This window comes from Lathamus discolor, chromosome 1 (assembly GCF_037157495.1).
Source record: "Lathamus discolor isolate bLatDis1 chromosome 1, bLatDis1.hap1, whole genome shotgun sequence".
In the NCBI taxonomy this organism is placed as follows: Eukaryota; Metazoa; Chordata; class Aves; order Psittaciformes; family Psittacidae; genus Lathamus; species Lathamus discolor.
Genome location: NC_088884.1, coordinates 21712917 through 21734536, shown reverse-complemented (window position 1 = coordinate 21734536; position 21620 = coordinate 21712917). Strand labels below are relative to the sequence as shown.

Here is a 21620-nt window from a genome sequence, read left to right as displayed (position 1 = left end):
ATGGTTATATGTAAGAAGAAAAAAAAGAAAGAAGGCATTCTAAAAGTATTCTGGAGTTACTCAGCAGTGACAGACTTCAGAAACAGATCTCAAAATAAGTTAGGGAAAAAAAAGAAATGAATGGGTTTTGCACAAAGGAAGCATGAAGATGGAGGCTCACACATGACTTTTCAATAGTTAGACAAGCTTATTATATATTCTTGAAATTCTACCATCTAATTCTGTTAGACATCCAAACTATGTAAAAATTTTAGTTAAGATGGTGACAGATTGAATGCAATTACCTGATTTGATCCTGGTTTAAAATTACTCATGGCAACATAAGCATACAGAAAATGCAATGTAAAAAGGCCCAAAGGTACAGTTCCCCCACTGCTTTTTAACTATCTTATTAAATGATTGCTGACAAATTATGAAAACAAAAAAGTTTTCTTAAAGTAGTGAAAATATTTAAAACAAAACATGGGCTGCTTTGTATTGTCTGAGGTGGTCTACACTAGCATTACATGCACATTTTTCCTAAGCACAAGTAACATTTTTGTATGATTGTATCCAATAAATGTGGTTCCTGATGGGGATATCAAAGATAATTCTCTAAGCTAAATACACTATCCAAAACCTACTCGTCTAAGCTGGAATTCATATAACCTGGGTATGCTATGTCGTGTCAGTGTTGTATTCTGTATTTCTTTCTGCAGTGTGTTGCATTTCAATCTATCAGCCAGACCTCAATGACCGTTAAGTGGAGCAATTAAGCACTCAATGTCTTAAACTAGAACTAAGATGCAATTCCTTGTAATGGTAATGATACAGTATAAGCATATGTGGCATTACAGCACCAGGTATAAAGAATGCTCAGTTCTGCATAAGTAGTTGTCAAAAAAAGGCAGTTGAAAAACTCAATGGCATTCGTTGCAGCTTTATATACTAAATCTAGACATTTCCCCACCTATGTTATTAGTTATGGTCAGCTACAAGGTTTCTCCACATGGTTTGATTATCTGATATCCACACAGTGTTAATCAATTTTTCCACAGAAGTATATTCATTTTAATCTGATGGACTATCCAACAAAGTATAATTTCTCAGAAAACCTTTTCATTTTGTGGACTATCCATTCTCAGATGAACTGTTCATCTGGATCATCCACGAGGGTATACTTTTCTTCAGATGACATTAAGATTTTTTTCTTTAAGACCACTAATTAACCATTAGTCATTTGTTTATAGCCCTGAGGCCTCTAGTTTCATTCTTTCAAGGCTTCTGCTACCATCTTGCATTCATAATTTCGGAAACCTTTGGTAAAATCCCCGGATATTTTTTTTCTTTCAAATGTTTTTATGCTTTGCTTTCCTGGTTATGTAGCTAATGGTTTATTAACACAATCCAACCATCCATACCTCCTTGTTTTAGGTCCATTTAATGTTTCTTTCCACAAAGCAACAAGGAACTAAAAGGCAGATATCTAAGTCATTAGACATAAGACATAGACAGATGAAAATAATTGTCTAGTACCACTTGCTAACAGCACTTACTAGTTACGGCAGCATTGCTAGAACAATTTTAGAACATTGCTAGCATTGACTATGTTCTAGCATTGCTGGAACAATTGCTAGAACAAATTTACAGAAGGCACTGTGACTGTTACTATACTTTCTAAAATCTGCTATTCAACAGAGGGATAATGAGTTCTCAGTATTTGGGGGCCTGAATTTTCTGTGACTTATTCCTGCTTTTAACAAGCTTAATTTTATATATGCGAAAGATCTTGTTGGACTCAGTTGGAGTGTCAGCTGAATTCAGGAGAATGCTGTGTTCCTGTTGACCAAGGTGCGCAGCATGTTGTGTGATCGCTGAGCACAATGCTACATCAAAGAGAAAGATGGTTCTGGTTGGCACTATAGTCTGTTTGTACATGTGTCTTGGTTTAACCCCAGCTGGCAAATGAGACCCACAAAGCCACTTGCTCACTGTCTGCCGGTGGGACAGGGGAGAGAACTGTAGAGTAAAAGTGAGAAACTCCTGGGTTGAGACAAAGACACTTTTATAAGCAGAGCAAAAGCTGTGTGTACAAGCAAAGCAAGACAAGGAATTCATTCACCATTTCCCATTGTCATGCAGCTGTTGAGCCACCTCATGGACAGCAGGGCTCCATCACAACTACTGGTTACTTGGGAAGACAAATGCCATCACTCCCAGTGTCTCCCCTTCCTTTTTCTTCCCCCAGCTTTACATGCTGAGCATGACACCAAATGGTGTGGAACACCTCTTGGATCACTTGGTGTAAGATGTCCTGCCTGTGTGCCGTCCCGGTTCCTTGTGTACCCCCAGCCTGCTCACTGGTGGGGTGGTGCGAGGAGCAGAAAAGGCCTTGGCTTTGTGTAAGCACTGCTCAGCAGCAATGAAAACATCCCTGTGATATCAACACTGTTTCCAGAACAAATCCAAAACATGGCCCATGCCAGCTACTATGAAGAAAGTTAACTCTGTCTCATCCATGAAAAAGCACAAGAAGATTTCTAAAACCAGCAATAGATTATAAGCTCACACTGTTATTGCTGAGCATAAGAACACCTGAAGTTCCATTAGTCTTAAGGGATAAAAAGGACACTTTGTTGGTAAAAGATATCTGTTCTTCCCATGAGCTCTTCAAATGCTGCTGAGTGGAAAGATGAATTCCATTATTACCTTGAGAGTAATATTTTGAAGGTTACCTGCCTGCCCGCACACCAACATCAGTTTGGTATTTGTTTATTGGGCAAAAGAACTTCATTGGGTCGAACTCCGATTTGAGCAGAGAAGAATAATTTCATTGCTTGGTAGATTGTCGACTGACATTTTTCTTGCCCTTCATGCTGTCAAATGAATAGGGAGCAAAGCATAAACAGCTTTCAAAAAATTTTTGTTGAGTCTGGTATCTTCATGGGGTCTTAAGCCTTTATCACACATCATTTTTTTTATATTTTTACATGGTTGCTCACATTTAATTTTTGCAGCCAGACTTTTGCTGGCAGAACTGTGAAATTGGCACAGTAATTAATGTGCCACTTGTCACTCTCAAAGCACTGTTTATTTCACTCAATATCAATTTCGTATGAAAGCTGATATACAAAACAAGAGAACAAAACACTTTAGAGGAGATGAACAGACATACAAGAAGTATTTATGCTGAAATTCAGGGGCATGTAGTTTGGTGTTGCCACTTCTACTGGCTCACTTCCTCTTGATACGTACCCAGAATTTTAAGCTTTCTTTTTGCATTCTCTGGAAACCACTCACAGTGGACTTAGTGCTTCTGAGTGAACATTATCAAGTCACACTGTAGGAATTTGCTATAAACTGGATATTCTTCTTTTCTTAGTTATTCATATGGAATACCATAAAAACATTAGGGGGTGGGTTTTGTAACGGTTTATTTTTTTCCCGGTAAAGATAGATTTCATTCTCCAGTCACTGAAATAGAACTTTAACATACTTGAATTTGTCTTCAATGAGCCTCAACTATAAAAATTATTCACTTATGCATATAAATTTGCTGAATGGATGAAAAAGACATTTTTTGTGTAGTTTTTGAAAAGTTTCTGTGGGAGTGCACATCCTTGATGTCACCTTGAGAGAATTCATCAGAATGTGTTCTAATTTGGCTGGCCTGGTTGCCAAGGTGGACTGTAGTTTTCAGTCTCTGAACATTTTGTTGATCGAAGTAAGAACAGTGTGTCGATTTACAACTTTTGACAGTTTCAGCAATGGCCCCCTCTGTCAGACAGTGTCATGTGCAGAGCAACAAGCACAGCTGCTATCCTTAATTTATTTTTATAAACACTGTTACACAGGTGGTCAGTGCTAGAAACTGATCACATTAACTGTGACGAGACTTAGACATTTGCATCCTAAGGTCTTCTACGAGTGCTGGCTCCTAAGCTGATAGTATTAATTTTATTTTCATACTTAAGAGTGAAATCCTTTATTAAGGTCATTACAAGATTATTATTTTGTTCCTATTGCACTGTATTCATTTCCTAAAGTGAAACTGTGCCCTTCTGCAAGTCAAAAGGAGTTTTTCCACTTATGTTTTATCACAGAGTTTCCTAATGTTCTGTAATACACACACACACACACACAAACCCAACATCCAAGCAAAAAGACTGCAAAAGAATCTTTTTTTTTTTTTTGTAAAATTGTTTTGTAAAATTCTTTTAGTTAACTCATAGACAAGATAGATTTTGTAATGATAATAATACACATTTTCTCTTTGTTTTTTTTTCTTTATTACCATGTTAGCCTTACATTATGAAAAAAATCCCCAATCAATCCCTAATAGTTGTGTTTTTTTTTTTTCCTGCAAAATGTATTTTCTGGAAGATGGCTTTAAAGGTATTTATCCTAATTGCTTTTTAATTTTTTCAGGGAGTGCTGGAACACCTGTTGTTTTCAATGAAAATGGAGATGCTCCTGGACGCTATGATATTTTTCAGTATCAAATCACCAACAAAAGTACAGAATACAAAGTAATTGGTCAGTGGACCAACCAACTTCATCTAAATGTAAGTACATCATTCCCCAAATCACTCTCCTGGGTAACCTGGCTTGGATGGCTGCAGTCTTCACTGGATAAAAAACTCTGTATAGCCAGACCCAAAGAACAGTGGTGAATGGAGTTAAATCCAGTTGGCTGCTGGTCACAAGTTGTGTTCCCCAGGGATAAGTACTGGGGCCAGTTCTGTTTAATATCTTTATCAATTACCTGGATGAGGGATCGTGTGCACCCTCACTATGTTTGCAGATGACACCAAGCTGGGGAGCAGTATTGATCTGCTGGAGGGGAGGAAGGCTCTGCAGAGGGATCTGGACAGGTGGGATTGATGGGCTGTGGCCAACAGTATGAGGTTCAACAAGGCTCAATGCTGGGTCCTGCACTTGGGTCACAACAACCCCATGGAACGTTAGTGGCTTGGGGAAGAATGTCTGGAAAGCTGCTTGGCAGAAAACGACCTGGGGCTGCTGACTGATGGCCAGCTCAATATGAGCCAGCTTGTGACCAAGTGGCCAAGAAGGCCAATGGCATCCTGGCCTATATCAGAGATAGTGTGGCCACCAGGACTAGGGAAGTGATTGTTCCTCTGTATTCAGCTCTGGTGAGGCTGCACCTCAAATAGTGTGTTCAGCTTTGGACCCTTCTCTATAAGAAAGTCATTGAGGTGCTGGAGCATGTCCAAAGAAGGGCAGTGAACCTGGTAAAGGGCCTAGAGCACAAGTCCTGTGAGGAGTGGCTGAGGGAACTGGAATTGTTTACCCTAGAGAAAAGAAGGCTCAGGGGAGACCTTATCACTCTTTACAACTACCTGAAAGGAGGTTGTAGCCAGGTGTGGGTCAGTCTCTTCTCCCACATAACACAAGGAAATGGCCTCAGGTTGCTTCAGGGGACATTAGGTTGGATATTAGATAACAGTTCTTCACTAAGAGGGTTGTCAAGCTTTGAAACAGGCTGCCCGAGGAAGTGGTTGTGTCACAGTCCTCGAAGGTATTTAAAAGATGTGTAGATGTGGCACCTAGGGACATGGTTTAGTGGTGAATTTGGCAGTGCTGGGTTAACAGCTGGACTTGATGATCTTAGTCTTTCCCAACCTAAATGATTCTATGATTCTACAGGTTTGATTAGGATGCTGACATTGGAGAATACTCACTGGAGTATTACAGTATTTCAAAAACCTTAAAATTGTTGATGATTTATTCTTTGTCAGCTGGCAAAACAAAACCCTTTCATTCTCTTCTTGTGAAGATGGTAAAAGAGCACAATAATCTGAACCAAATTCTATTTCAGAGTAGGTTGGGTTCTGTATTTGGCTGCTACTTTAAATGATATTTTAGAATCATTATGTATCTGATATTTCTCAGACTGATTATTAAGTTAGGCAGTGAAATAGCAACTCATCTCTTAAAAGAAGGTGTCAGACAAAATGATAGGTACATATATATTACCCAGGTATTTCAAATAATAGAAAGGCATAGAAATGTATTTAGTAAAAGAGAAGTTTGGACTCTCTAACCACTCTGATTTAGTTGAAACACTGGGATGATGGACTACTGCAATAAAGATTATAAACATGGAGGCAGAATTTAGAGTTTTTATATATAGTGAAGTAGGGTTAGTAGAGTCACTTATTACTTAATAGCAAAAGCAACAAAGCGTACAACAACTTACTTACCCATCCTTAGGAGGTGTTTCTAATTGCTGCCTTAATATGTTCTGCAAGTGTTGTGGTAGTTTACCCCCACCTGTGCATGGAATTATATTTCGTTTGAAAATCTCCATCCCAGTAAGATTCAGAGAATATAATATGCAATATTTGTATGACAGCTAAACATCAAACTGCACCTGTACTTGAGAAGCTGTGGTCCAAGGCACTTCTTTCTGTCAGAAGATGGCTTCATATGAGGACAGTTGCAGTCATGAGAAAAGCAAAATGAAGTTAATCTGCTTCCTTGTTAGCTGTGCAATATTTACAGCATTTACTTGGCACATGTTAGCTATATGGGTAGCCCTGCAAATGTGGAATATCAAGTGCTGTTTTGATAAGGGCTGATGAGAACGGCAGCAGTAAGGGCAACGATGTGAAAGGATGACTAGATTCACCAAAGGGAGTTTATGTAGTGACTTTAATGAAATCACAAAAAGCAGGCTTCGAACATCTCTGATTTTCCATGTGAGAGGTTCCTTGGAGAAGAGTAGCAAAGACAGTGTAGTAAATATTTACAAATTATTCTCCTATTGACACTACTTTGCAATAATTATCTGAGTGCTACCCACAGTAACAGATATGATAGCTTTCCTTTCTCAGCCACGGCTGTTAAACCACTTTACCATATCTACCATTTAATATCTATAGCTACTTGGCAAGGACTCATTTATTTAAGTCTTCTGCCCAAATAGAAAAAACCCCTACCACCGAACAGAAACCGTGTGTAGTAGAATGTATGGCAGTGTTGTCTCCCTCCACTAACCTGATGTCTGCTGAAAGTTAAAAAAAAAAAGGTTAAACAGATTTAAAAACTAATAGTAAATACTAATTTCTGGAAAACATTAGAGTTAAACCCATATTACTATCATTACATACATTCCAGACCTTCATAATTGCTACCATTTCCTGAAATGTAGTGTTTATTAAGTGAGCTGAAAAATTGATAAACACATTTTTTACAAATATTAATACTAACATAGCAGTTACATAGTAGTAGCTAAAAGCTACCTTACAATTTGCTTCAACTTTAATTCCACTCCAATGTGCCTTTTTTTATTCCTTTCCCCCACTCCCTCTGGGTTCTGCTAGAATTTTCATTAAGCCTGAAGCTTCCCAGTCCCGTTATTTCTGCCTGGTGTACATGTACTCCAGGGAGTTCTCTGAAATATGATTAGATTGGCTGCTACTCAGACTTCTGAAACCACACCATGCTAACCGCATTGACCACAGAGCTAACAGGGAAGGATTTATCAAAGGACACCTCTTGTTAATGGACCTGCTAGGATGTTCTTTGCCTCTCTTTTTTTTCACTTCCATGAGATCATGTGCTGGATACAACTGCTTGTCCAGTTTGCAGGCGAGCTCTGAGTAGTGTGTGGACTCATGGAGGGGTCGGTGGGCTGGCACACTGCTCTACATTTAATGTTTCTGCTCCCAGCCTTGTGCCATGGCCCCATTCTCATCCCACCATCCCCTGTTCAGACCAGCGTGCAATCAGGCACTCAGGACTTGGTCCCCCCATGCACGGTGCAAACAGATTAATTCAGCAAGATGTTTCCCTCCCTACGGGTCACTCCTGTTTCTTGACTGATTCATATTTATCTAAAGCCTGAAAGATTTCTAAGGAGTGACTGGGCTTCATTTCTTGACGTTTGTTAGTGTTTGAGATGCTGGATGCTAGTCTCCATCGGTGTCTGCAAGAGCTGGTATGTTAACAAAAAAAGAAATAACAATATGGCTGGTTCAATTGTTTTCCATCTGTTTCTATATCCCCTAGACTTACTTAGAACATGTCAATGGTAGTTATGCCACATGATCATCTGCTGTGGCAAAACTGTTGCCTCCTCTCACTAGACAAAATGTACTAAACCCAAGTAATCTTTGTGAATGATTGTCAATATTCGAAATCATCATATTGCAAATTAAGTGGTGCCATTGATTACCAATGAATCAGAGGGGACACAGTGAATGTTGTCATTTGTTTCAGTGAAAATGTCTATATTTATTGAAGGCAAAGCAGTATTAAGATGGCAGAGCAATTTTTACCCTGCTGCTGTATAAAGGAGATGCTATTTACAGTATAATACTTTCCCACCATATCCTTCTTTCTCTTGCAGTTTCCTCTTAGTGAAAACACACATAACTGATTTTCAATGAATCTCTGTCAAATAGATATCCTTCATAGATACTTCTAATCCTGTTTTTACAGATATTTCTTCCTTAAATTATACAGTAACATGTTGTATCTATGATGTGTTTATGATTGTGTTCATCTATATAGCTGGTATTGTGCTTCAGAAAATTTATACCTTCTATTCATCTGTTTTCTATGACAGAAAAACAATGAAAGCACCACATTTTTAGTACAGTTCAACTTTTGGAACAATTAATATAACTAAGATTAGAACATGTCTTTGGTCTAAATAACTGCATCAAAAAGCTTCCTATTTTCTTTCTGATTTTTTCCCCTTCATTTGTGTTATCCTTTTACTTAGGAGGCTCTTTAATATTTTTCTCTTTAGGGTTTTGGCTGTAAGTCTGTTGTGGGGGCTATGGCTCCTGGCCTGGTGGCCAGCCCTGGTCGTGTCTCTGAGCCTGGCCCTCAGGATTCAGGATTCTTCAGCTTATACTGTCTCTGAAGGGTCAAGCTTCAACCTTGTTCCTTTCCTGGTGCAGTTTTGGCTTTTCCTTTAGGAAAAAAATGCTGACTCTGGCTAGATAAAGATGCTGTATCATGCTCCCTAAGGGGCTCTTTCTCAACAGTCCTTGCCAGCTACAGAAACCCTTCTAGCTGTGATGCTGGTTCCTCCCTGTAGTCCTCAGTAACATTGATACTCTTCTTTAGCCAGACTGACCTTTCAGATTTCATCTGAAGCAGCAATAGCTACCAAATATGGGAACTTAATAATTACTAATCAGTACTACACTTGCAATGCTTATAAACAAACGTGCGACAATGCTGAGACACACAGTATAGAAGTTAAATTAAAAAAGAGCCATGATCTCCAAAATCTATTTTTGTTTGTGTAATTCTTGGGTTGAGTAAGGTATCTGTCTCTGAGAGATTCTTCTGAAAGAAGCTCCCAAAGCAGAAACTTAGAAACATGTAACTCTAATATCAAAGAACCTGTTTGCCTTTTATGCAATTATCACTGATATTGGCAATGTGAATTTACAATCCTCCAAGTCCTTTTGCTCTCTAAGGTTGCTGACTTTAAATGGCCTTCATATACTAGAAATAACAAGATACTAAAAATTATTAGTATCACTTCGAAGGAAAAAATAATTGTCTTCGAACTTTCGACCATTGACCGCAAATTAACTGTCAGGGTCTTCTGTTTGCTTTCCCCATTTTCTTTTCTCCATCAGTAGAAGAAGAGAACTTATTTTTAGGAAAATCTGATAGTTAAAATCCTTTCTTTAAAAAAAAAAAAAAAAATCTGGTTTTATCCATTATGAAAATTTATAAAAATCAAGTAAAAGCTAGCTGTTCCTGCAAAAGTTATGTTTTATTCATATTGCATACCAGGCCACATGTAAAAGTTCCCTACAAATGTGTGGGTTTAGCAAATTTGAGCTCTCAACCGTATAATCTCTGTAGGAGGAAAGTTGTTGAAAACAAGCTTGCTTTTCCTGGCACTTATGATTTGAAATCAACTTCTTTTTATGATTAATAATGAATTCCCTCTTAAAAACTGTGTTCTGTATTGCACGTTGGAATAAGGATTAGGTTGAGATGTTGACTGATGTTTTTTGTCAGTGTCAGTAAATGGAAATAATCCCAGTCCTAAAGTTTTAATAATAAGGTTCTCAGTTTCGTTTTCTTAGGAACACATACAGTTTGTTCTGGTTCATTTCTGAGGGACTTTTTTCTCCTCCTTAAAAATATTCTGTTTTGAAACCTAAATGCCAGTTGGTAAAAGAAAAGTTGAAATGTTTTAAAATATTAAAATCTAATATTTTGATTTTTTTAAAAAATCCTTTTTAATATGATTTAAAACATTCTCTGATTTCAAGCATATACATTGTTTTGGTCTACCAAAATCTGTGTTTGAAAAACCGGATCTGAAAAAATATGTAGATCCAAATACATATTCTTCCAAGTTAGTAATTTTGATTCATAGGACTTCAGGCAGGCACAGTTATTGGTGCTTTCAGAATCATGTATTTAGCTGATGCAGTTAAAAGCTTGAGTGAATATCCATTTTTCTGATATTATTCCTTAAGGAAAAAAAAAAACAACATATCAAAACACTGCAAATTTCAAGTGAAAACAGTGACATTTTTAAGACAGAATTCACTTGTGGGGTTTTTTGTTGGGTTTTTGGTTTGTTTTTAATTATTTTTCGGGGGGGATCATCAGAACATAAGAGTTCTGTTGAAAGGCAAGGGAAGATTTACAATGACAGATTTTTAACATCTTAGAAATAATAGGACATATAAGCTTTCAGATTTATGGAGTGTATGCACTAAGAATATAAATGACTCAGGGGCATCCATTTTTCTGTAATGGTCTTGATTTATGAGTAAAAAAACCATGAATTAAAATTACACTTATGTGAGAACCATCAGAGAGACAGCCATAATCATCATCAGCCTTAAGCACAGTGTTTGGTGAACTGGTAAAAATTGGGAACCCCACACTGACAGTGATCTTCCCTTCAGGCAGCCATTTCACAAAAAGGTTTGAATCAGTATTTGATTTTTCTTCTTCTCTAGGACTCTTGTAAATTGTCAAGGAAAATCCTGAAGGAAACTAACAGTAGATAATTCTTTTTGGAAGTAACAAATTCAAAATGAATTAGTTCCCTTTCTTGTGACCTGGTAAAATAAAATAATTCAAGAAGCTTCTGATGTTTTCTCTGACTGCAGCAAATAAGTTTCAAGCTTCGCTGTAGGCCACTATATTTCATTAAAGAAGCCAGAGAGCCTCTTTTTTTCCTGTGGTAACTATTATATAATTGATAGATGTTTTCAAATTGCTGAATCCGAGATCTGTGTTTAACAAAAGAACACACTACAGTGAAATACACAACAGGAGCACTTAGGGCTGTATATGATTATATCTATAAACAAAATATGGCAATCATACTACCTGCAGGGTGTGCTTCTGCCCATATGTAATAGGGCAGTAGAATTCAAACTTACATTCCATCCCTGTTATATGACTGAAAATTGACGATGCTGGGTTAAAAATAAAACTCAATGAGACAAGCAAAAGTGTTTTAGGCTGTTCTGTTCTTCTACTAAAGTTATACTGCTGTGTTCTTTTATTCTACATAGGGCTGAACATAGAAAGAGACTTACATCTTTTAGAAGACTACTCAGATTTTACAAAGCTAGTCCTGATTTCAGCACTGGTCAATAAGTATGACTCAGGATTTATTCTTTTTTATTGCCAGAGTCTTGAGGTCAATATGAGAGTTGTAGTCACTAAGGAACAATGCCAGATAGAAGAGATAAGTCAACAGTAAGTTAACAGTGGATGGCAACTGTATACAAGCTAAATAATATATGAAACGTGGAATAAAGTTGTGATTTTATGATTTTGAAAGGTTATAGATTGTGTTACTCATTTAAAAAAATACTTTGGGATGAGGGAAATAAGCTGAATATAGATGTTGAAAAAACATTAAATGATTTTGAGATGTGCCTGTCGTAGAACAGATGCTATTTCAGACATGACTGAAAAGTCAAAACAGAATTTGGATTCAAGAGCCAATGACCTTAGAAGAGCCCAGGAAGAATGACAGCTTGTCTGCCTTCTGAAGCTTTTTACTTTGTTGGTCATAATAGTAATTTTTTCTCAATGAACCAGACATCTTCAATCTCTAGAGAAAAAAAAAATGAAAAAAAAGAGAGATTCTAAGAAAATATCTTGAACTTCGATAACCATTTGTTCTTAATTAGAGTGATACCAGATTGCCACTGAAACAGCCTCTGCTTGAGTGTTAGGATGAATAAGGAATTATTTTCTCACCTTGTCAGGGTGAGTGAAAGTCACAATTCTCAAATACAGCAAAGTGGTTCCAAGCTGGCTGTGATTTTTTTTTCCACAGGATTCTTAGTGAGTATTAGATATTTTATAGGATTTTTTTGTGATCACCCTTTGTAAGAAGTGTTATGATTAGAATGAACTGTGCTTTAAATAGCCATAGCCAACATTACTATGGAGTATTCTTGGGGCTGGGCTTTTGGTTTTGGCTTTTTTTTTTTTTTTCCAAAAACCCAGAAAGGAGGCTTTGCCATGCATGACAAAATAAATCATATGTGGTTTAAAATATTCTTTTCTCCTTCTCTATAAAATCAAATGTGCAGTGATAAAACTATGAAAAATTAGGACTTTTTATATGTATTCCTGAGGAGTTCTGCATTCATATATGGGATTTTGTAGCAGGGTTAGCTCCCCTGGCATCAGATAATATTGTGACTTTTAGCATACACAAACAGCTACAGGGCATAGCAGGTAGTTTGGATTATACATGGCTGGTAGCAAGCCTACAATGAATTCCTTTGTGAGGTACCAGTGTGAAACATAAAGTACCAGCACATTTCTTCCCCAGTCTCTTCCATCTTTCTTGTCTCCCCCACAAAAATTTGTACATGTATTATAATTTGAAGGTTGAGCTGCCCTTTAAACTTAGAAGCCAAATGTCCATGCTTAAAAGCAAAAATGTTAAATTAGATGACTTTAATTATTGTTCATTTGTGTTACATAATGGAAGTCTACTACTAAATTAAAAATCATTACATGGAAAAGGAAAGAGGCCTTCAGTGGCTATGATATGATAAAAGAGAATAACCATCAATGGAACATTACTATATATTTGGGTTTTTTTTCTGTTTGCTTTGTTGCAATTTCTCTTCATGTTGCAGTATTATTAATTCTTTAGGATAATAACTTAATCTTTTTCCAGGACTTTTCACCATGATAAATTCCCAGACACTTTAAAAAAAAATATTTAAAGACAGGGAGGGAATTATTTTCCACATTTCCAAACTGGTATCACCGGTAGTGTTGATATTCTGATAGTACAGCCTAAGGCAGAGAATGAAGAATGCATAGCTAATCTAGTTGTAACTTCAGTTTGCAGTAGCAGAGTTAGTGTTGAATGGGACAATAGTATGTGAGGGAATAGTGCTAATGCAATAGTACCTGGACCAAACAGGTAGTATTGCAATAATGTTTGCAGTAACTCCATGAACTGAAGTGAAATCCCCTTTATTTCTATAATAGGCATAGGCATAAAGCTAAGCAATGGCTTTGTAATGGTTAACTGAGATTTACATCACCAGAGGCCATTGCAGCAAAGAACTCCTAGGCTTGTGATGTAATCCATCTGTTCTCTTCTCCAGTGCTATGATGTCATTAGCAGAACTGTGACTTCACTTGGAAAAGCAGAGTAACTGGAGAGAGTCCAGCTGCAAGCAATGACAGTGATCAGCCATCTAAAAAAATGTCTGTAAGGGAAGACTAAGCAAACTAGGATTGTTTAGTCTGGAGAAGACTGAACTGAAGGGAGTTATGCTAATCTCTTTCAATACAGAAATGATTATTCAGGAAAAGAACAAACTGTTAGGTATAGTTAATTTGGCTATCAGGAGAGCTAGTGGATTTGAATTACAGTAAGAGAAAATTAATGCAGACATGCTGGCAGATTCTGGTGATGAGAATAATGAAACACTTAGCAGTATTGCCTGTGAGGCTGGCAATCACTAGCGCTATGGGCTAATTGGAGCAGGTGAGCTGTATAGACTTATTTTGCATAGTTGATTCAGAGGTGGGGCCTGAACAGTGCTCCTGAGATTTCCATCAGCCGTCACTTCTTAAGTTTTCTGGCTATTATTAATTTGTTTTATTTGATTTGCTAGTAATGCCTCTCAAAGATAGATTTCCTGTTACTCGGTTACTTATTTAGGGTCTTCTGCTTCACGTTGTACATCACATTACTGGGCAAAGACAGTTTTTCTATTCATCTTTTGAGAGCTTTCCATTCATATGTAGGGCTCCAGATTGGATTATTTTATACAAAAGCTGCTTAATACTTCCCAAACTGATTTATGTTCATTTATGTCTATGTGGAAAACAGTTTACTATTATGATAGTGGTGATTCCTTTTACGTAAACATTCTTTCCCTATCATTTCCAGAGAAGCATTTACCCTGTAATGAAAATCAGTGCAGTAGCTCTACCCATAATACTATTTAAAAATGTATCATTAATTAGACAAGAAGTAGGAAAAGTATGATTATCATCTCTTATTTGCTTTATTCTTTTAAATATAAAAAAAAATGTGTTTTTTAATAGATGTTCTGTAAAACCACAAAAGGCAGTCTAAAGAATTTAGCTGTCATGAGAATACACTGAATTTTTTTTTTTTTCCGATTTATCTGGTCTGGTTATATTATTAGCTTTTTTATTTGGGCTTAAAATATTTAGCACCTGAAATGTGCCCTAGCACTACAGAAGACAGGTAAAGGGCTCTCAAGAAACTATCTAGCCTGTGCATAAACTTAGCATTTTCTATATTCATGTGCTGTAATTTAAGCCTGTTAATTCTTACTTTATCCAGTATACATTGAGCACATTCCATCCTTTTCATGTATTTGAAAACTGTTTTTTTATCCCCTAGGCTTTGTTCTTTCTTCAGGCTATGCAACGTGATTTTTTTCAATTTAGTCGCATAGATCATGTTTTCTAGAGACTCTTCTGATCTTTGCTTATTTCCTCTGGACTCCCCGTTTGATTCTTATTCAAACTGAAACACAGTGATCCAGCCTTCACAAAGTGCTCTGGCTGAAGTCTCACTAGTGCAGAGAGTACAGAAGAAACACCATTTCATATATTTAAGAGTGCAGGGCAGAGGTGAAAGGTTATTCCATCTATCTGCATTTCTCAGGATGGCATTTGCCCCTTTTGTAACAGTATGACATTGGTTCAACATATTATAATCCACCAGAGCCCTGAGATCTCTGTTTTTTGAAGAGCTGCTATCTCTCTCTCTTTCCTGACCCATAATGTGCTACCTGTTTGTTGTCCCTATTAAACTGCATGTTTTCTTTTTTTTTCAGAAACTGCAGTATCCTTTGAAATAAGTATCCTGACCTTCAGCATAGCTTCAGCCTTTTCTAGTGTTATTGCCCAAATTTGATCACCATATATGCTATTTTATCATCCAAACTGCACTGAATTGTTATTACAAGCACTGAATAATAGCAAACTCAGAATAGATCTTTCCAGGCCCCACCCTGTACCATCCCTTCAATTCTGGCAGTGAATCAATGACAAATTTTATCATCCTATAGCTTGCTGATATAATTTGCACCTGGCCTTTAGGGTGTAGATATGTTTCAATAGGTTGCTTATGACTGGAAGTGTAATTGAGATGGTGTCAAAATTCTTTCTAATGTTAAGATAAATAACACCTAGCTGCTTGCCTCTCATCCACAATGACTGTTACCCTCTCACTGAAGGAAATGTGACAGGTCATTGCTGACAGATTTCTTTTGGCTGTTATTTGTCTTGTTTGTTTTCACTGTGTTTTTGAAATATGTTTGTTTATTTCTTTCAGGATTTTTTCTGGGAATTCAAGTTAAACTGAATGATTGATAATTCCCTGTTGTCTTCTTTCCACCTTTCCCCCTGTTTTCTGAGCATAAGCACTAGGTTTCCCATTTGCAAGTCCTCCATACTTCCCCATAAAGTCTCAAGAGTTTTCTCTTTTCAGTCAGTCCTTTAAGTATTGTGAAATAAATCTCAGTATGTTCAGCCCATATGAAAACCCCTGGCTTTTGAAAATACTCCTGTTTTGAATGTGTTCATCTTTCCTCGCTAACAAGGATTTTTGGTTTGGTTTTTTTCTTTTTTTTTCTTTTATTTTTTGTTTTTATTTGTGCTGTGTGGTATTTTCTCAAGTTTAAACTTCCTCATGCTTGTTTTGTGCCTGCCAGATCACTAAGCTTCTCCACAGAATTTTCAATTGAATTATTCACTCTTCATTCATAGCAGCAGCATAGACCTGGCAGAGAGATCTCTTCCCCTGCTGCTGAAAATCTCAGTATAAAACAAGTCTGTTTTCTGCCAGTTCTGAATGAGCTCAGACCTTCATACCTTTTATGTATGATTTTGTTACCTTACTGGAACTGTATTTAAAGGGCCAGTGCTGGAAATTCAAAATTAGTATTGTGGGAAGATCTAACTGTTCACTAACAGGAGCTGGCAAAAATGACACGAACTATTATAGTGGAAAACCATCTTAAAGTAACATCAAAACATACATCTCAGTTAGGATTTTGTAGTGCTTCAGGGTAGAATGTACTTCACATTTAAACAGCTTTTTTCCTCAAACAGGTTGGACAAATATGTCAGGAGTTGTTTATGTATAGTGCCTCTTTTCTTGAGACAGGGAAATAAATTTGATTCTCACATTTCAGCTGGGCTTGTCTGTTCTTCTGTCAGAGTCAATTAAGGCACAAGGTTGCTGAGATGAGGGCAACTTTTCTTAAAATTTCAAGTGCTTCACTTTGCTGAAACACTGCTTAGAAGCTGAGAAACTCAGGATCACAGGATATTCCGACTGTTTTCTGTTACTCCTTGGGAGGTCAGTGATGAAGTTACTGCTTTTGTGTGTTCTGTCTTGCTGCTGCTTGGATGGAAAGCTCAGGAAATAGATGCAAAATTGCCCTGCCGTCTTCTTTCAGTTCCCTCACTCATTAAAAATCCTTTTGCTACAATTTCCCCAAAAAGCATATGCTTGGAGCTATGCTATGGCTGCTGTCTATCATGTTGAACAGTGTTGCCTTACAGTTTATAAGATGTCCTTTTCTCTGTTCTGCTGATATTCTGCTCTCATTTACCTTTTAGTTTGAATGTGAGTTCTTCAGGATTGAGACCTTACTTTTATTTGTGGATTTGTATAGCCCTTCATGCAATTGAGGTTTTGGTTTGTGAGTAAGCTGTGGGAGTGAAAAAGAATATATTATTTATGTGTTGATATTATTTTGTAGGAAAGGTTGTGCAGGTTAGAAATTCTAAGTTTAGTCTTTTACTTTGAGACTTTTAACTTTTACTGTGAATTAGAAGCATTAGAGAGTTTTAAAAGCTAAATATTAGACTAAATTTCCTTAATTCACTCACTTGTTAAGCTCCTCTGAAGAATCTGTTTGTCAGAAGAGAAATACTTCCAGGAATTTCAGAAAAAAGTAAGAAAAAGTCTTAGTGACACTTGGAGGTGGTATTTTAGTTCTTTGTCATTTTTATAACTAAGAATCTGAATATCTATTAAAAGCCATATGAATTTACATGTGAGAGCCTTGATACTTCCAAAAGTAACTAGCTACAAAACAGATATTTGCTTGCTCCCACAACTCTGGTAAAATGCACTACTTGCATTCCTCTGTCCAGGTATTGTATAATTTAATTGATTACAATAATATCCTTAAGTACATATTTTTCACTATTTTTAATAAATATCTAAGATTTTAAAAAATGAGAATTCCTCCAAGAGATAATGTAACACAATCAGAAACATTAAAATATTATCCACTGATGTCCTTGACATAAATTCTCTGAAGGCTGTACAAGTGCCTTTGTATTGTCAGCTTGGTTGCTAAATTAAGTAAGAAATTTTTCCATGACCATTGCGAATGGAAAACAGTGTGGTTCTGTACACATAATGGTTCAGAAATAATATGTGACCTATTAACAGCATTTTTGATCAGTCTCCTGTGGTTGCTGAGGGTATTGGTAAATGAATGAGTTGCTTGATTATTGAAAGAACATAGGTGCCAGAAATGTGAATGTGCTACTTGTACTGTATCATGTAAATCTCATCTTGTTTTAGTCCAGTTCTCACATCATTAATTTTTAGCCCTATTATTAGATATTAGAGGAAATTGTATTTGTAATTTTCATGAAGGATAGAGGTGTTTACTTGCTTTTGAGATGAAATGACATTTTGTCTATATTTTAATGGTTTAGTGAACTGTGAATCTTAGTGCTGCAAATTAAAGCAAATTGAAGCTCTGTCAGGCAGATATCTCATGTAGAGATCATTTTTATATCTATTTAAGTAGCAATGAAGCCATTCTCTTTTTGTATCATGATGTATTTCATAGAAAATTAATATGTGTCTTACAGACATGCTGTCATACTCTTTCTGATGTTTTCACTCTTTTTAAGTATTGGAATAGTAGAAAATAGAATCTCATCTTAGGGGAATGTGAGGTACTTCATGATATAGCACATCAATCTACCAGACACTTTCCAAATGCAAAAAAGCTACTCAAATAAAATTAATACAATGTTTAAACTTTCATTAATAATATATACAGACCTAGGCTATTCCAGTCCATCCGACCTCTATGATGAATTCAGATCCATTTAACAATGAGCTTTGCCTTATCATGTGTCATACTGTAGTGAACAGCAGCTAGAAGATGTCTCATTAAAATTAAAGAGACAAAATAAGTCTTTTAGAAACTGTTTTTACCTAAGGCTACTTAATAGTCTGAGACTTACCCAGCCTTTGCACAGTCTGAGCAGTATAAAGGGCGCTACAGACCCAGGTATTTTGATCAGTAAGGGCTGAGGAGATGCAGAACGTTTTCGTTCTTTTCCAGTGTCAAAAAAACCCTTCTTTCCTGTATTTTTTTTTTTTTTTTTTTTGGTATGGCTTTGGCGTCTTTGTCAGTTTCTTTCCCCTATGAGAATATTGTTGAAAAATGTGTGCCTAAAGCTAAGCTTCCCTGAAGTTAGTTTTGTAACATTTGAACTTCTAGATCACCTTGGGGCAGGTTTTCCTGAGTATTTAGATTGTCAAAACTGCAGATGAAAGCATAGTGGGACTTTCAAAAGCACTTAAACAGATAAGGCACTTAGCTTCCATGTAAATTAATTAGCTGAATTGAACAAGTTCCCCTTGGCACTTTTGAAAATTCCACTGCTGCATTAAAAAATATGATTTTCAGAAAAAGCTGAGCATCCAGCAAGTCCATGTAATGTTTATGACTAGTGCAAGTTTTCAGCAGTTCCGAAAATTATATAATACCCCTGAGTCGTACATTCCCAAGTGATTCTCCTTTGTTTTCTTATTTCTTAACAGTTTCTACAACCATTTATTGCTAAAATTAGTCTCAAGGAAGAAGTTGTGTCCATAGTGCTATAACCTCAGGGTAGAAAAGTAATGATACAGGTGAATATTCTGCATGGCTTGAGAAGCTGGTTCCTTTGGTATGTACATTCAGTGACTGAAAAAAACTGATAGAGCTTTAAGACCATTGTTGTAATTATGTCTTGTACTGGATTTCCTTATTGCATTTATATTATTCAAAATGATAGCTCAAAAATACATTACAGGCAAAGTCTGCTGCAGGTCAGATGTAGGTGGGAATTAACAGGATGACCAGAAGTAGCATGACTTTTCAGTCTTTAATTGCTGCATATATAGAAACCTTTAGTGGACCTGTTCAGATATAAGAAAAGCAAGCAGGGCTCACTCTGAGGTCTAGTTTCCCCTGCCGCTATTATAGCAGTGTCTAAGTAGCGGTCTGAGGGTGTACGCACATAAGCGTTTTGATTTCAAGCAAGAGTCTGCTTTTGAAATTAATCTGATAATTATTCCCACTTTATCACACTTGCTCATTGTGGAGTGGGTCTCGGGCCATGTGAACTGGATTGCTTTTGGCTGAAATGAAAACACAAAATGCTTCCCAGAAGGACATCTTATCTTCTTTAATCATTCCTGAGTGTTCGGGACACTGAACCACATCAAAATTAGTTGAATATAAAGTTCCTTCCTGGACATTAATTTCAAATACTGGTCAATGTGAAATCAAGTCCTAAGAGTCCACACCTTTGCTCCGTAGGTCAGCTCTTACTGTGCCATATTGCTTGATAATGTAGCTATAATCCGAGTTATCGAGATGCTTGGTTTCATGAGAGAATCATATATTTGCACTCATTTCCAGAGTTAAAATTCTACAATACCAGAATTTTCTCAGATCTGCAAGTATCTTAAAAGGATCTCCAATTTTAAACACTGGCCAATGTGTCTTGGGAATGTATCTTCTCTTTCTGGTTAGATAATGAAATAAAAAACTCAATGAACAAGAATTCATAACATTTTTGTTCAGAGCTTTTTCAGAAAAGTAGGTCAACCTAAATGTAACTGTTTTGCCTAAAAAAAAAATAAAAAATCCAGATAAGACAGCTTGTAAAACATAACTTCATACCTTGTAAAATGCACCCGTACTAGCCATTCATTCTGGTTATTCCCTACATTGATTTATATATATATTTTTTAATGCTTTGAGCCCATTCCTGCTTGAATTGTTCCATTGCTAACAGTGCTTATACTCATAATTAAAAAAACAAACAAACAAATAATAAAAAAAAAACACACACAAAAAAAAAAACCCAAACAAAAGACTCAAGCTTGTTTTTCCTACAAGTTTTACAACATTCAGAACACCGTATTGTTATGCAGGAAATTATACCTTGTGTAATTTATGTGTCAGATATACTAGAGTGAAAAACATAATATGAATCTTTACCAGTGACCTTCAGAAATAGGAATTTATTATCAGTTGTTGACACTGGAATGCATAACCTGAGGGACTCTAATGTACTGCCAACCAGGAAGAGTTTTTAAGCATGTTTTTAATCAATTAAAGCAACATCAAGACAAAAGTATGTGAAATCATAAGTAGCTGTACTATGAAAGGACATTTTTTTTTCCCTTTTATTAACATAAAAACTCTTAAAGATGCAAAGGAATCCTGTGCAACTATGTAAGCTGTGGATTCAGGGTACAGTGAATGTGGCTTTAGGATTCTTAATGCCACATAAGAAACACTGTAGCCTCATGCCATTAAATGCTGATCCGGTATAAACTCGCTTTGTTCAAATATGTTAAAAAATTGGACACCTTAGGTTTATCTTGTCAGGCTTTCTGCCAGATTAGATATCGCCTGTCCATGCCATTCTAAATTTATGCTGGATCAGGTGTTGTGTACTCTCCTGGTGATTCTGTATTGTGTACTGTAATGTGGCAAATATGCAGTACTGTTCCTTTTTTACTCATCCTAAATTTATACACAGATCTGGATTAATAACCATGGCCTTCTGTTGCCCCCATTCTCATAGTATCCGCCTAAAACACAAGTTTTGATGCATTTATTCTCCTAACAACACTATGAAGGAGAATATGTGTTTGCTGTAACACTGATTTCATCATAACATGTTTTCTCCCTTGTCTGTAGTAGGTGAAACAGTACAGGTTATGCAGGCTTTAAGAATTAGTCAGTAAAACCAGGAGATTGTAACAGAGGTGAATATTTTCTTAAGAGTGTCAAGTGCTCTGCTAGGGCTCTATCAAAGCT

The 21620-nt window shown here is 36.5% G+C and overlaps 1 protein-coding gene across 1 annotated transcript in view; it reads left to right on the top strand.

Annotated features, from left to right (window-relative positions):
• Positions 1-21620, top strand: part of GRM8 (glutamate metabotropic receptor 8) — a 352304-nt gene that overhangs the window by 287691 nt on the left and 42993 nt on the right. The window contains exon 9 of the mRNA XM_065665020.1: positions 4408-4544. Coding sequence (XP_065521092.1) covers positions 4408-4544 — 137 coding nt within the window. The remainder of the gene's footprint in view (positions 1-4407; positions 4545-21620) is intronic.